This window comes from Melanostigma gelatinosum, assembly GCF_949748355.1.
Source record: "Melanostigma gelatinosum genome assembly, chromosome: 14".
NCBI lineage: Eukaryota > Metazoa > Chordata > Actinopteri > Perciformes > Zoarcidae > Melanostigma > Melanostigma gelatinosum.
In genome coordinates this window covers 6,792,347-6,809,483 of record NC_136647.1, presented here as the reverse complement: position 1 = coordinate 6,809,483, position 17,137 = coordinate 6,792,347, and the positions used below count along the sequence as shown (strand labels likewise).

General features: G+C 38.9%; 2 protein-coding genes across 3 annotated transcripts; both read left to right on the top strand.

The window, feature by feature from the left end:
* Nucleotides 1-1,586: 1,586 nt before the first annotated feature.
* Nucleotides 1,587-4,830, top strand: styxl1 (serine/threonine/tyrosine interacting-like 1; the record flags this gene model as incomplete). Its single annotated transcript, XM_079282798.1, has 8 exons — nt 1,587-1,714; nt 1,865-1,926; nt 2,367-2,466; nt 2,638-2,771; nt 3,228-3,370; nt 3,461-3,558; nt 4,152-4,264; nt 4,699-4,830. The coding sequence occupies exons 1-8, from the start codon at nt 1,612-1,614 to the stop codon at nt 4,828-4,830; spliced, it is 885 nt and encodes a 294-aa protein (XP_079138924.1). The 5' UTR covers nt 1,587-1,611.
* A 2,080-nt stretch (nt 4,831-6,910) lies between these two features.
* LOC306787703 (transmembrane protein 120A-A-like) lies at nt 6,911-13,667 on the top strand. 2 transcript variants are annotated; one of them, XM_079282939.1, is made up of 12 exons: nt 6,911-7,063; nt 8,158-8,276; nt 8,532-8,663; nt 8,914-8,973; nt 9,060-9,155; nt 10,077-10,166; nt 10,461-10,526; nt 10,676-10,737; nt 11,088-11,180; nt 11,601-11,665; nt 11,893-11,961; nt 12,687-13,667. In XM_079282939.1, exons 1-12 carry the CDS (start codon nt 6,986-6,988, stop codon nt 12,798-12,800), a joined length of 1,044 nt encoding a protein of 347 aa, XP_079139065.1. In that variant the 5' UTR covers nt 6,911-6,985; the 3' UTR covers nt 12,801-13,667. The 2 variants fall into 2 exon arrangements, with proteins under 2 accessions (XP_079139065.1, XP_079139066.1); XM_079282940.1 differs by lacking the exons at nt 8,914-8,973; nt 9,060-9,155.
* The last annotated feature ends 3,470 nt before the right edge of the window (nt 13,668-17,137 follow it).

Genomic DNA, 17,137 nt, shown 5'->3' with positions numbered 1-17,137 from the left:
AGGATGTGCTTATTGTTGTTGTCTGTTCAGACTGGATAGACGGGCCTCATTATTAGAAATCAAGTGCAGTTCATCGGCAATAATTGAATTTGTAACTTTTCAACAATTGCTCCCTTCGATAGCTCAGTTGGTAGAGCGGAGGACTGTAGGCTGATGATTCCCAGGAGAACATATGCAGGTATCCTTAGGTCGCTGGTTCAATTCAGGCTCGAAGGATGTACTTATTGTTGTTGTCTGTTCAGACTGGATAGACGTGCCTCATTATCAGAAATCAAGTGCAGTTCATCGGCAATAATTGAATTTGTAACTTTGCAAGAGTTTTAAACAAGCATGTACGAAGACAAAGGGAGATGGCTGTTTTTTGATGTTTGACTCTGCATTGTTGAGTGTTTGGAAAACAAAATTTGGTTTGGCATCAGTTTCAGCCTCGATACATACGCTGAAAAAGTATGAGTCTCTGGCTCCCTTCGATAGCTCAGTTGGTAGAGCGGAGGACTGTAGGCTGATGATTCCCAGGAGAACATATGCAGGTATCCTTAGGTCGCTTGTTCAATTCCGGCTCGAAGGATGTACTTATTGTAGTTGTCTGTTCAGACTGGATAGATGGGCCTTATTATCAGGAATCAATTGCAGTTCATCGGCAACAATTGAATTTGTTTCAATTGTCATTTTTCAATTGATTGTTTGGTTTGTAAAAATAGTGGGAAATGGCATCACAATTACCCAGTGCGCAAAGTAACACCTTTACAATTAGTTTGTTTTTCTCAACCAACAGTCCAAACCTCAACATTATTACCAATACATTACAAGTATTATTAAAAGGAAAGGCAGCAAATATTCACGTTTGTGAAGCTTGAACAACAAAATGTTTCAACATGTGAAAAGATTCTCAAAATTGTTTCCAATTAATTGATAAATCAAGTAATCGTTTCAACTGTACAACTAAAGCTGTCGGATAAATGTAGTGAAGTAAAAAAGTACAATAAATCCCTCCGAGCTGTCGGAGAGTAGAAGTAGAAATTGGCGCCATCATAAATACTCAAGTAAAGTATAAGTACCTGAAATTGAAGTACAGTACTTGAGTAAATGTACTTAGTTAAATCCACAATCATTACTCTGTAAAAAAAAAAAAAAATAATCAAATTGTTTCCGAAGTTGATAATAGTTTTCAGCAGTCTGAGTTAGACAAATCAAGTGTGTACCTTCCAAAGTTACAATTTCTTTGAATCAAAAATGACCTGAAGACAATTTGTGTATTTGTTTGTGTAACCCACAGCCTGCTGAAAGTGGTATAAATAAGTAAAAGCAAATGTACATGTGTGAGATTACTTGTTTACAGCCAGTCAGACAGCTCTCTATCAGCTGCTCAATATACTGAATCAGCCAAATTAAATAAATGTAACTAACACTTTTATCTACATGTGTTGATGAAAAATGAATAAGTTATAGACATGGAAAAAATGGGTACATGTGACTTTAAGAATTTACATCATCGCCAGCCACCAATGAGGGCAGTCACTCGGTTGCTTAACAACAGAGCCCAAACATAGCAACCAGCTAGCGTTAGCTAAGTATTGACATTGGTTTCTGGCTAATTGTTCCTTCCCCGCGATGGCTGAAATCAGGATGTGTGAGCCATTTCAGCTCTTTAATCTCCTCAACCAGTGCAGCTCAGTGTCAAGGCTGGCAGAGATCAACTACCTCTGTTTGATTGGTGGGAAATGGACTCCTATGCTAGCTCAGTTTGTAATGCTGGAGTCTGTGTGAACACTTGATATGAGTTGGATTTTGCTTGATTGCTCTGCTTTAATTCAATTTACCTTTTAGTTGTTATGTACTTGTGTGTTGTCTGTCTCCATTCTAGATGCTGGAGAAACCCATGACTACAGAATGAGTCACATCATGACAGCTAAAAATGCCAAAATGGTATGGAAGTCATTGTATGCACAGTTAAAATGGTTAAAACAAGCATTAGTGTTATTGCTAATAGATTGATTCAATTTAAAGCACCTCTCTTGGCCCTGCCCAGACTAAATAGTGCATGGAGAGTTATTTGCACCCATTTTTGTTTTCAAAAAACAATTTACAAAAAGGAGCAAGGGGAATGAATATTGTTTGTTTTGTAAAGAATAGGATGTGTTACAAAATATTGTGAAGTTGTTTAACAGTGCAGTAGACAACAAAAAACAGTATGTATGAATAAAATATATATTTTATAAAAGGATCCAAGATAAGTAGAGATTGTTGGTACGATACGTAACGGGATCTAAACAAACGAACTAAAATACAAGCCTTGCAATGCAGCTTCATTTCTTCTCATTTTGCTGCGTCAAATATATCAAAACTTTCTGTGTGCCTCTTTCCAGGATTCAAAGAGTACGTTTCTCCTGCCAGAGGCTGTGGAGGTTGACAGTATGCAGCATGTGGTGGTATATGACAGCAACACACGCTTTTTACATCAACAAGGTAACCGGACATGTTTCTTTAAAGGGGCACAGGGGCATCTGTATTTTCAACGACCCCCCTAAACTAGTAGTACTAAGCTAGTAGTTCTCTTCCGGCAGTGCTTCCAGTGTGCATTTCAGCCTCTAATGTGTACATTGATGTTCATCAGTTTGCTTCTGACTGTGATTGCAGACAGAGCGGTTAAATGTGCCCAGGAACTGGCCAAAGCTAGCCTCTGTCCGGTCCACATAGTGAAAGGAGGCTATCAGAGGTTCTCGGCTCTGTACCCTTTTTTATGCACAGAGAAAATCTTCTACACCATCATGGTAAGACATAACGCACCTGATACACCTGGGGGCTTTGTACACACATGTTGAAGTCTGTGGGGGTTCATCTAAATCAAGTCAGGACAAAGTTGAATCAGTTATTTGATCTTTAGTTCAGTGATTTGGGTTTCCGGATGTTCACAATCAAAAATACAATCTTTAATCTGTGCACAGGACCTACCTGTCCAGTAATTCCAGTGAGTACTTTTTACATTGTGTTGTTGGTTTTGTGTCCACTATTCATACCATAATACATCTAGAAAGACACTCAGAGATTATAACAAAATGACTCACTATATGGTGAACTATATAGAGAATAGTAAACATTTCTGACACAGCCTCACACTGTTAGTAGTCCAGCCTCGCTTACATATATACCAAACAATATGAAATGGTGTTTCTTTTTTTATTGAGTTTAATTTTGACACAATTTCGTATATTTCTGCACTTTCTCAGGAGCTGGAAAACCTGAAGCCCTATCCAGTGGAGATCATAGCGCTGCTGTACATGGGTGATGAGAAACAAGGCATGGACTCCAGCATCCTCAAAGACCTGCAAGTCAGAGCTGTCATCGACATCTCGGAGAGTAACACTCTGCAGTAAGACAGGATCGGATGTTTGAAATATCATTAGAGAAAATGCTGAGTGTCATGGCTGTTCAATTTGTTCTGAATTTCTTTTGGGTCCAGATCCATGAATGGGAACCAGACCGTCACTCACGTGCCTGTGGCTGACTCAGTGGTGTCTGATTTATATTCAAGTCTTAAAAGGATTTGCAGTCTTATTGGTAAGTTGTGGTTTACTTCATTAAATCCTTTATTCTACAATTGGTGAACATACGCAGGTATTATACCAGCAAGTGATTGATTCGATGTTTATGGAAAATCTAAATGCATCAAATGGAAATCTGAATTTGTTTTTAATCAAGTGGGGGGAAAAATGCAAAACCAGATTCAGGGAATTAGGAAAATCAACTTATTTTAGATTTAGCCGTTTAAATTCCACATTGAATGAGATTGTTCAAGCTTAAGTTTGTCATTTCAACCGTAAAAAATCCAGAAAAATAGAATGACATTCTGTTTCTCACAGACCCAGGTAATATAAAACAACAACTAAAATGTATGGGTGCTTTAAAACGCACAGGTTCTCAGTAGCTTCAATCCGAATTTAAAAAGCTTATCATAAAATGCATTGTACCACCACAATTTAAACATTTTGTGGAGTTTTATGAACAAAACTTCATCAGAGCAGGGAAATAACTTAAAATGATCTATTTGCTAGATTTGTCATAAATGTAGTTGCTATTAGTGTACATCAATTGCCTTGACACTGCAGAGGTTTTATGGTTACATAAATTGCCATCTATCCTCTTGTTTTCAGGTTCACACATCAACATGGGCTCTTGTGTCCTGATAGTTTCCAGGAACGGCAGAAGCCGCTGCAGTGCTGTCGCCATTGCCTTTCTCATGCACCACCTCAAATACACACTGGAGGCAAGTGGGGTTCGTTCAGTTTGGTATTAGTGTGTGCAGACTGCAGTACTGTGCTGTGCAAATTGTAGTCCTGTAGTCCTCTGCTAAGAGTGTCTTCAAATGCGTTTTAAGTGCTTTTGTTCCAAATCAGAATAAGAGGCAATTTTGAAAGCCCCGGACATGCAACCAGTCAGCATCTTGTTTGTTGACAGCATGAACAGATACGTAAAAAAGACAATTTGTGTTTAATACATGCAAAACACAAAGTGAAAGTGGTTTTACTGCTGGCTCCAGTTTAGCACACAGATGTGAGAGCGGTATCAATCTTCTCAAAAGGACAAAGTCTTTGCACACACAGGCATGATATATTGATCATGGAAAGAGAGCATATGCATATGAAACATAACATAATATTTGCAGTGTATAGAATTTTATTGGTGTGACTTTTTTTTCAGGAGGCCTGGAAGTACGTGCTCAAATGTAAACCCAACATGAGACCAAACGCAGGGTTTCTACAGCAGCTGTCTGACTGGGAGCTTCACACCGTGGGAACGAAAGTGACTGACATCTCTGGACCTCATTTTTAACAAAGGATGATGTCATGTTATTTTGTAGGTGAAATTAAGGGGAAAGCGGTTGTGTATTTAGTCCAGATAACCCATAAATAAACCCTTATGATGGAAGGTAATATCAGCTCAAAATAAAAGACAGAAGATTGGACAGTGACACCTACTGGGTTTTTTTTGTACTTCAAACTTTTGTTAACGTCTTCTCTTGTTTTGTATTCATAAACAAAGTTATTTATGGATAAATGTTATTTAGTGCCATTTAAATGTCACTAGCGGCAGTTCAGTCCTTACATGGCTCTGCTAGCCCTCCTGTTACTTTTGGGGTCAATTTGACCCCATTCAATGGTTAACGTCTCTAAATAAATAATTTACATAATTTTTTTTGCTTCATATTTAATGACTTTTCCTAATTTAACGGGGACAACTGGGTAAACATAAAATTAACATGATGATATGTTTTCAATGTCCTGTACACATGCTGTAAGCATCAGTGTTCTTTGAGGTCAATTTGACCCCAGGCTGTTTTAGCTGTGTAAAACATATAAGGTCATCCACAGGTCAGACACAAATCTTTTGACCCCGAACATAACGAATGTTACTAGTCTTAATAACAGAAATAGTTTTTCATTCCAAACTTTACAGATAACAAAAATATGTACTTAGAGATAATATAAAGCCATTAAAACACCAACTAATTATCTCTTTTAAATGATATGTCAATCAGTGAGATTTTATTCTGATCTGCATATTTCTCCATAGTCGCTTAACAGGTATTCCCGGATGTTTCAGGGGGTGGGTGTCTTTTTCTTTTTCAAATTTAATGCGCTATTTAGGTAGTCAACAAACAAGCAAAAAGTTCCTAATACATAAACTTGGAGAAAAATTTGAATTATAATCATTTTCTGGAGGTTGAAATTGCTGGGGTCAAATTGACCCCAATAGTAAAAGATGTTAGTAAATTTGAAGGTAACAGGAGGGCTAGAGGTGCTTACAATATTGGGTATAGGTTCCCCCCTCTAGAGTTACGCAACATCAGCTCTAAAAATACAGCCCACATGCCAATTAGAGAGAAATATATTGCGCTGAAACCTTCCTTGCAAGGGCCAGAGAACCGACTACACACCCATGTCACTGAAATGTCTTTGTTTCTATAATGGAGTGCTGCAGGCAGGGTCATAGTTTGGAGTTATATGACTAAACCCTGCAAATAAAAGATAATATTTCTACACTCAGAGCAAAGTGTTTTGAAATCACACAAGCGGGTGTTTAAAGGTCTTGGTGGTGATTGGCTGGAACGAGGAACCAAAATCTTAGAGCTCACCAACGTGCCATCTGATTGGAGTAACCAGTTGCAAAAATGCACGACGCACATAGGAATGGTTGTGGAGTTTTGTAAAGGGTGTTATCGTTAGCTATGATAAAACCGGACGTTTGTACATTGTCTTAAAAAATAAAAGCACAAACGTCTTTTATTCAACATTTACAACGTTTTAGCCTGTTAACTCCTCAATAGTTTTATTTGGTCTAATTTATAAAGTTTAACACAATGCGCAGTCTCCCGCTTTATAGATTGGGCCTACTGTGGATTGGGTTGCGATGGTATGTCTTTTGTTTTTTAACTGTTTAAACTGTTTCATAAATTACTTGTTGATCATATTTTGTATTATCAATCTGAATTTGTAAAGGAACTAATATCTATTTAAAAAAATAATGAATTTAGTGTGGTAAAAAAGTACAAGTAGTGGAGTAGAGAATTAGCAGAAAATGAAATTACTTGAAGTGAAGTACAAGTACCTCTAAATTTGACTTAAGTATAACCTACAGTACTTGATGTTCTTGCTTTCCACCGCTGTCAAAAACAACTTTCACACTTTTAAAACACAAGTAAACTAAAAGAACAGTCACATTTTCTGGTCCTAGATCTTCCTAAAACAGAAACAGAAATATTTTCCAGGAAACAGAAATAATCAGGGAGTAATCATAAAATGTATCGGGGAAATGGCCCCTGGTCTCTAACTCCAACTCTTGCCACACCTCAGGCTTTTATCATGAAGGGCACTACAGGAAGCAGGTTTCTCTTTTGACACTGACGGCAGCACAACTGTTGCACAGCATGAGGTTGAACGTTAACCCAGCACCAGGAGGGTCTTTTTTTCAAATGTCAGTGTAGAAAATGTTGTTCAATCCAACGGGTTTCACTGAATGCTTGCGCGAATGGGAGGATTTAGAGAAGAACCACCAACAAATGCAGGTGAGTCAAACGGAAGCGACACTTTCCTCAGCTGCACCCAGGGGAGTGAGCCCTGCTCAGGGTAACAGTGGCAGTAAGGTGGGAGGTGGTGGTACTTGTAGACTTCTACAACTCCACCAATGTTACATTTCAGGGGTAAACAAAGTACTTTTTACTCCACTCGCTACATTTATGTGTCTCAATATTCGGGTGCAGCCCTCCACGTGATCACTGTGACCACACAGCTAATTGTGCTGCAACTTGGTAGGTCACATGCTTAGTGGACAACAATGATCATTTTTCTATGAATATACCTAACAGTCCCACCATTCATAAATAACACGCACTGACGGGATACATCGGTGGGGAGAAAGAGGTTTATGAGTGTAAGTATCAACAGGCCTACAATAAAATCAGGTGACAGAAGACAAAACAATAACAAGAAATATGATCGAGCTGCATCCTTATTAATCATTGTGCATTCATCACACTCATTTTGAAGGAGTATAAGAGCAGGAATTGCGAAAAGTAAATCATGTTTTGTCGATTTTCCAAAGGCTTTTGATTAGATTTATGGAGATTAACCCACTTTTAAACTTTCAAAAGCAAGGGCAGATGTCAGGTTTTCTTAAAGTGTTGAAAGCATTGTTTTGGTGCTTGTAAAGAAGTAAATAATATACAAGTTGCTTGGTTTACTTCTCCCTTTGGTGTTGAACAAGGTCATGTTCCTTCTCCTCTCCTGTTTGCAATACATGGAAATGACTTTGTTCTTGAAATTGAGGAACTTGATTTAGGAGTTTGTTGTACATAGATGATATTGCTCTGCCGGTTAAATCTGACAATGATTTACAGCATCGTCGTCAATAAATCATAGTATGACACAAATTGGTCATTTCAGGAAGAAACATTCTGGTATTCTGCATCTGTTACCCCAATATCAATATCTATTCTGGCTTCTTTACGCAACAACCCATTTCCAAACAGTATTTTACATTTAAATGTGTTGTCTCGTGTGCATCTCTATCTTGCAGATTTTTTTTAATAAATAAAAAATGTAAACATTGGCACTGCACAACACAACTTTGTGTATTGCTTCTTTTTTTTTTCACCTCCAGGACACCCATCGGTCATACAAACAGAAACTTGAGGAAGTGGCGAAACTGCAAGACAGCTGCTCCGGTGCCATAGCTCGTCAGAGGAAGAAACTGAAAGAGCTCACTGCGTCACTAGAAGAGTAAGTATTGATCAGAGATGCATTTGTTGTGGGAGTATTTGTGCGTTTTTCTCGGCCAGGACCTAAAGGGCTCAGATAATGTATCTGATATGCTTCTTTGCGCTCATTCAAAATCTGGCAATAGAGCGTTCCGTGTCTTTGCGCGTTCATTTTTGGCAATTTAATTTCTTTCTGAATACCCTGATATACTTTATGTATGTATGCAAGTCTGTGCTGTGTTATAACCATATCATATTGTTTTTCTTCCATTTTTAGATGCAAAGAAAATCATCCAACCCCCAAATTAAATCCAGAGGACGTGGCTGCCATTGCTGAAATGGAGGACTCCATCAAAGAGAGAACGGATGCTTTCTCTGAGATGGAAGCTTTTCTGCCAAAGAAGAACGGGTTCGATTTTGTCATATGATTTACTTGGATGACAAAGAGGAGTTTCATATTAATTGTCAGTATTTCTTTCTCCAAATTGTTCAAAATAGTTGAAGTATTAGTAGCGTTGTAGTACTAGCATAGTACATGTGTTATACCAGCTAATGAAGCACCACATTTGATTTGAAAATATTCACAAGATAAAACCACAAAACAATCCCAATATTTGCGATGTCTGCATTGTGAATGACTGACATCTGTTCCCGTTTAGGTTATACCTCACTCTTGTTTTAGGAAACGTAAACGTAACACTCCTCAACAAACAGTCAAAGTAAGTCAGCCGTTCCACTTCTCACAACCCAAAACAAAATCTTTAAAAAGTAAAGTCGCGTCAACATCACATTAACGTTGTTTCAGATTTGCCTACAAAGACGAATACGAGAAATTCAAACTGGTCCTCACGGTCATCCTCTTTGTGTTCTCCTTCACATGCCGCTTTCTGTTCAGCTACAGGTAAGAGTTCCCAACACCTTGTTTATGTTTGCAGAACCTTTCAGCAGGACAGTTTATGTGCGACAGACAGAAAAGGAACTACAGTGCTCAACGTCTATCGTGATGAAGGAACATGTCTCAGTGCAACAAAGTCGTTCATTTATTGTAACTAAGGGAATGTCCAAAAAAAAAGATTGATTCATGGACTATTTCCGAATTAAGTCAACAACATAACTCCTGGTACATGCATGCCAGGGTCTGACTGATACAGGGTTGTGTGTTGTTGTTGATCTTTTCTATTTATATCGATTTATTAGAGGTCGACTGCTTTTTATAAAGGCATATATAATAATAACGATGCTCTGGCCGTGGATTACATCGTTGGAATATGTTCTATTTATTTAAACTGGGTGACGTGATGTTCTTTAGTTTCTGACTGCCCAGGGTTACTTTTGTTGCGCATCCCGTTACATTGTAGATGCCACTCTTACGAACCATGTTCGTGCATTTTCCCGGGCTGAGGAGGATCCTAAAACTTGCGATTTCATTTCGTGAATGACAGTTACATGGCTGGATTATTTGGAAGAGAGAACGTCAAATAGGTAAGTAAGTTACAGTAACAGTTGAGTGATTTATCTTCCTCCCCGTCTGCCGGTCTTGTATCGTGTCCGAAGAGCTCATCATATATTCCAGGGAATATATTGATGTTTTTATTATAATAAACAGAAAATGTGTCAAATATCACGTGAATGCGACTTGTCTGCTTGGCGCAAAATCAGCTGTTCACCGGACCACAGATTTTCATCCCACAATTTCTAACCCATCGCCAGGAAGATTAATCCTTTTGAAGTTTTTTTTCAAGGAGTTGCTTTCTGAAAGAAATCTCAAAACATACAATATCTAATATATTTTGATGTTAACTTTTTTTTGTTTTTGTTTCAGAGCCCTAGATGCCGTGTTCAACTTCCTGTTGGTGTGGTACTACTGCACACTCACCATCCGGGAGAGTGTCCTCATCAGCAACGGCTCACGGTCAGCGCCGAATTTACTTTATTTCCTGTTTTTATTCTAACAACTAGAAAAGTGCAGATTTTCACCAGGCGTGTCTGCTACGACCACTGCTGTAATGTTTGATTGAATAAATACAAACCACAATTGCCCCGCTGTCCAGACCGCAAAGGCATCAGACATGCGTTTCACCCATGTAACAGATGTTCACTGTGTAACACTTCGTGTTTAATGCTGATCGCTATCGTTTAATGCTAATGTTGATCTAGCAGTTCTACGTGCAGTCCTGTTCAGTTTCAGTCCTCCGTGTTGTTTCAGGATCAAAGGTTGGTGGGTTTTCCATCACTATGTGTCAACCTTCCAGTCAGGAGTCATGCTCACTTGGTGAGTGATGTTATCCACTTTGGGTTTTTTACGCTATCACCATACCTGTACAAAATAGAATGATACATTGACTTTTATGACTTTCAGCTTTTAAATGTGATAAATGTTTTGGTTTGTGCTCCATTCTAACCAGATGTGTTTGTTGGCAGGCCTGAAGGCGCTCTCTACCAGATGTTTAGGAATCAGTTCCTAACAAACTGTCTATACCAAAGTAAGAGATGCAAACTGTGTCGTGACTTTTTTTATTTTTTTTACAAACCGTTGATGCAAAATAACATCTATGTATAAAGATGAGTCCTCAGGCATCTGAGTCGGCACAATCAAGCTTTTGCAGCAGGAGAATACAAACTTTTGAACGGTTGAAATGTGCAAGGCTTGCACCAGAAGATAAGAAAGATGCCACCAGTTTTAAAAGGAAAGCAGATGTTGTGTGTAGTATCAAGTGTGGACACGTGAATGTGTCTGTTTCTCTGAGACAGAAAACAGTCTGTATTTATAAGTGATATATTGGCCAACAATTATCAACTCCCTTTTTTGTTCTCTGTTCTGTTTGCGATGCAGGCTTTGTCCAGTTTCTCCAGTACTACTACCAGAGTGGCTGTTTGTACAGACTCCGAGCTCTGGGAGAAAAACACAACATGGATGTTACAGTCGGTGAGTGCACTCTGAACCGCTGTCCGTCTGTCCGTGTGTTTGTTATAATTGACTGAAATGATTCAAGAAGAAGGGGCACACGTGATCCTGCTTGGGAATTTGGTACAGACATTCATTTTTCTCAGATGATGACTCCGGATGATCTTGGAGTTTCTCTGACTTTATATCATACATTTAGAAACTCTGTGCCAAGTACAGCCTCACAGGCTGTGGACTCTTGTTCAACTGCTCAATGTTTTGGCTCAGTACAGATGTTGGTCACCATTCTTTTTTTTTTTTTTCAAAGGGATCCTTGTCAAAAAAAAGAATAATATTTCTTGGATTCCAATAATCATAATGTTTAATTTCTCGAATGTCTACTTTACATATGGGTCATGATCATCCTCTAATGATATATTCCTCTCCTCTCCTGGTGTTCAGAGGGTTTCCAGTCCTGGATGTGGAGAGGACTGACCTTCCTGCTTCCTTTCTTGTTCTTTGGTCATGTGAGTAGCTTCTCTCCTAGTCGTGCTCACTGCCTAATTACATCTAGGGCTCATTAATTAGCGTTTTATAAACCAAACACATGTAGATATTAATCATTGCCTGTTCTGAAGATTGAAAACTGCTGAAAAAAAGTCTGTGTGAACATCTCAGTTTAGAAATACCAAATTTAAAAACTTGGAACTTTTTTTTTACTTTCATGACTGTTGACTGTTTCCTCCTCTGACAGTTCTGGCAGCTCTACAACAGCATCACACTGTTCAGGCTGTTTCAGCTCCCGGAGTGTAAAGAGTGGCAGGTTTGTACACCGGAGAGCTTCGACGTTCTCTCGTTTATTTACTCGCAGAAATATCATACCAGTTCTTCTTGGAGTCATAGATCCCATTGTTTTCAGCAATGGAAGAATGGCTCATATCTATTGAGGATAAACATCCTGAAATCTGTTTTATCAATCAGAAATGGGCCCTATAACTTTGTCATAATGATCAGATTCAGATTTTTTCTTTTGTAAAAATACTCCCAAGTATTATCCGTACAGTGCAAACACAGGAACAGCTCAGAGTCAAAGCAGTTTTTCCTCAGACAATATCCAAGTTTTTTTCTCGTATATTCTTGAGTTTTTTCTTGGAATACCTCCTCTCATCCCCGGCTCCGTCATTTAAAATGTCTTTTTTTTTACTGACATAGGCCCTAATACGCTGTTGTGCAAACTTCTCCAATTGCATGCACAACCGTCATCGTGCAACATGGCCCTATCGGAGCTATTATGTTAAGTTTTTAAAATCTTCTTCTCTTTTTTTTTTAATCACAAGCACTTACGACCAACTTTACAAAAACACACATCCTGCATTTTTTTTTAAAGAAAAATTCCGCCTTGTATTTTCCACCTTCCACCAGTAACAATCACAAAGGTTTTATTTTTCAATATTTTGGTTAAGTAAATATTGAGGAAGTAAATATTTTCTAAAAGTTCGATGAAACATTCTTCTTCTGAGCTTCTTTTTTTTTCTTGCTGTGGTGCAGGTTGTGATGTGCTGCTGCTCTTACGTGGTGCTCTTCATGGGGAACTTCTTCACCACGCTGGGAGTGGTTTACCAGAAGTACATGAGCAACCAGGACAAGTCCAAGATCATATAAGGAAGAGAATAACCCAAAAACCCTCCTGTTGCTGTTGCCATTAGCTCTAATATTCTCCTCAGAGCTCTTTATCGGTGGCGTGATTGTTGTCGTTGTGGACAATTCACATGTACTGCTACTTTTAGCAATATCCTTTTTAATTCATTTTTAAAGTGCAATGTGTTTTACGGGTAGGTCATAGACATTATCTCATTGACCTGTCAATAAAATGCACCGTAAGGATTAGGGGTGTAACGGTTCACAAAATTCACGGTTGGGTTCGGTACGGTACAGTGGAGCCACGGTTCGGTACGTTTCGGTACAGTAGAAAACTATAAATGCCAGAGAAATGTACTTTATTTTAAAATATATTTATTCATTACAACTAACATCACAAAGTTATTCTTTGACTTTGAACAATGATGGAACTATACCTGAGTGACCCATCTTCTGGGGTGTCTTCTTAGCAACACATAAGCATAAAAAACAAACTGCTCCTTACTGTTATGTAGTATTTTTACTTACATCTTGATTACATCTTGTATTGTTACTTACATCTTGCAAAAGAGATGTTTAATCTCAATGGGACTACCTGGTTAAATAAAGGTTTTAAAAAAAGTTTTTTTAATTTTTATTTTCTTTATTCAAACTTATTCGGTTCGTCATGCGTACCGAACCGTGAGCCTCGTACCGAACGGTTCAATGCGAATACGCGTACCGTTACACCCGATGTTTCAGCAGGATTGTCTCTCTTAGAATTGTACAACTCCGATTCGGAAATGTTACTGAATATGGAACTAGCTAAGCTATTTCCATCATGACCGTTTGGGGAAATCTATAGTTTGTTTCTCAGCAGCTGCACTGTATTTTATTCTTACAGAAAGTGCCAATAAAACACTCCAAGCCCCCATGTGTTTTTGTTTTTATTGCCCCTATTTAAGGTTACGAGATCTCCTAATCTACATCTGTACCTATAATGTGTCTTCAGTATAGCCTCATCCAAACTCACTGTTGAGGTGTATTTCTGGCCTACATTGTCTCACTTTATGTTTCGACGTACATTTAGAGACTAGCTACATGATTTAAAAGAATACTTCACCCCCAAAATTTGTATTTGTATGTCATTTACTTACCATGTGTTACCTTGAATTCTTGGGGAAAAAATGATTTTCTTTCTTTTAATTCTTGTTTCACCCTGGAGGCATGTGAGAAAAACAATGTTTTCTTCACGGATTCAAGGAAACACCAAGGGGAGTAGTTGATATGGAAGTGATCATTTTGGGGGTGAAGTATTCCTTTAAACTTTAAAGCCTGGCCTAAAACAAACATCTGGTGTTTTTACGAACATTTAAATGGGTTTACCTGCTGTAATCGTTCTGTTCACACTGGCAGTAAACAGATCCCATCCTAACATGCTTCAAGCAACTCTCCAATCCCTGTTCCATCTAAGAATGTTTGAAAAACTTTATCTAAAGCATTTTGTTCATTGTTGCATTACATCAAAATGACCACAAGGTGGAGACATTAAACTACCGTGAACACCGACCTGGTTCTACTGTTTATGTAAACACACACTGACGAAACTCTTTATTTTTGGAGTAACAGAATCTCCCGGATGGATCACATCTCTTGAGGGTGATCCCAGTCTGCCATCTGGTGCTGCAGGACTCTAAGCAGGATGAGGAGGTGTTGAATGATGGCGTTTATTGTTCACACGCCAACAAGATCAATCATCAATTTCACTGAGTGAATGTTACTAATCAGTGAGTGGTTCTGCTGTAGTTTGAACGAGACAATTAGAAGGCGTCAGTGGGAAGGCTGGACCCACGGCTCAAGGGCCACATCTAGAGTCGGTACTGGTAGACCCCCTTTTTTAATCTCAATCTGCCCTCTTTTCTTAAATGAATGACTACTGGTCAACCGTAGCAGATTACTTGCTAGTTTTGCACTCCCAACGTACTGTAATATTTAAAGAACTAAACAATTATCTGCACAAAAAATGACGCTTTTGGAGCTTGTGACCCTGGTGGAGGCACTGTTGCTGGTCTCTGCAGGGTTTTGAGCACATAATATACAGTTTTAGGAAGTGCTGTGGTCCCACTGTGGGGGGCAGCACCCTTTGGGGGTTTCTGTGGTTAAGGGATTATGGAACATCTAAGTGACTAATTGTAACGCTTAGTGGCCTGCTTACCAGCTGTGACAGCGACGCTGGTAATGTTTTTACCTTTTGAGTCCGTGTGTGTGTCATCATGACAAAATGTGGTCCTGTAGAAACCTACTGTTTATAAGACAGCTTTTGTCACCATGAGGGCGTCGCAGGTGTGCAGCTGAGATCGAAATGAAGGTCGAGTTTGAAGATGGTTGTGTCCGAGCGAGGGCGTCGGAAGTAGGGTGGTGTGGAAGTGAAATGAAATATCTGATAAATCATCACATTAGCACACAAATCCGACAACAACAATATGACATCACATTAATTTACTGTATTGTGTACAGATGTGCTCACACCCTCACCTTTACTTTTTATTCTGCATGCAGAATAAAAGAAGAATTGGTAACAAGAGAGGAGGCGGAGTGAATATTTTAAGATATCTTTGTGCTGGTAGTTAACCACCTTTGTATGCTGTGATAGAGCTTCATGGCATTACATTTAGAATATAACTAACAATACAGCCGATAGAGAAATCTGATATACAAACGGAAATGTCTTCTAAGTTTTAATATGTTGATTTGTGTCAAAAGCCTAGAATAGAAGATAGGTGATCTATTTAATTAATCTGTGGTGTCTTTTAAGTACATGTGGTCGTATTCATATGCAAGACACAATGATACAATCTTTATGAGCTGTTATCATTGTAACTTATGAGAAAAGATTTCAATAAAGCTTGTTCTTTATGATGCTTTATGATTTAAATACCTACAGTAGAACACAAAGAAATGGAAAGAAATTTGCGCATAAGATCAGAGGGAATAATACCTGAAAAATGTGAAAAAGAAACCACCCTCACTCTTAATTTATCACAGTAGAACTTCCCCCACCCCAGCAAAAAGTCTTGGATGAGTTGGTGCTGCAGGGCCAGTGAGAGCGAGGCAGGGCTGAACAAACGGGACGAAGAGCAACGTGAATGGGGTGGTGGAAGGGGAGGAGGAGGGCTGGGGATTCTCCCACCCTGCACCTCTTTCATCTTTCTCATTAAAGCGTGGAGCAGTGGGGGCTGTCAAGAATGAGCCCAAGGACATGGGGATCAGGGACTGAGTCTGAGCCTCGCATCAGGAGCTGTAGAAGGGAAGGAGGGAACAGCCACAGCAAGCAGCCCGGGCCGCCATTGTCAAACCTTCACCTTAAACTTAACCCACCTTCCCTCTGGGACCCAGATAAAGACCTCTTATCTGTACTCACCTTCCCTCCCTGCCTGGGAAAGACTAGGGAGGGCGAGAGAGAGAGGGGGGGGGGGTTTCGCTGCTTGAGTAGGGCCGAAATACACACGCTTTGTCTCAGAGAGCATATATGAAAAAGAAAGGCAGCTTCCATCTGGGACAGAGTGATTAAAAGGGAGGCGAGGAGAGGAAGTAGCTGATGATAGAAGAGATGGGATTCTGACGGAAGAGGCTGATCCAGGAGTGGAAAGCTATGCTGACACCTTTGGATTTATGTTGGTGATAGTCTGTATTTTGTGGTGTTTTTTCTAAATTGTTCCAACATTCAGATTTATTGTTCAAGATAATCAAAGCTTGCTTCAATGCACATTGTTTAGGTTTTAATCATTTTTTTCTCAGGAAATCTAAAATAGTTTAGGGTTGAATTTGGCTTTTGACAACATGCTGACAACAAAGTATTAGAAGTTGGAGACCACATAGCTTTATACATGAACAAAGTGCAAATTAATAGTTTGACATTTTGGGAAATACTCGTATTAATTGTCTTACAGAGACTTACAAAAGAAGAGCGATACCACTCTAATGTTTGAACAATAAATATGAAGCTATAGCTAGCAGTCGGTAAGATTAGTTTAGCTTAAAGACAGGAAAATAGAGCGAATAAAAAAAGTATTCAACATGATTTGGTTTTTACTTGGGGTTATGTGGCTGGGTCACTGGTTCTTAACCCACTTTAAAGCTGATAGTGTGTCAATGTTGTGTTTACATTTTGTTCCTGTGGCCCCCAAGTGGCAAAAAAACTGTTGATGCAGGTGTAACGTGAGATAAAAGGGAAAACTAGATGTTAAAGGGTTAAATTCAGTAGATCTCAGTGGAAGCTGGTGAGAATACACTATATTTGGTTGTTTATTGTCAGCTAACATATGGAAAATGCAAGTTGTTTGGGTAGGTTGTTTGAGCTTACGTTATTCCATGATTTTTGC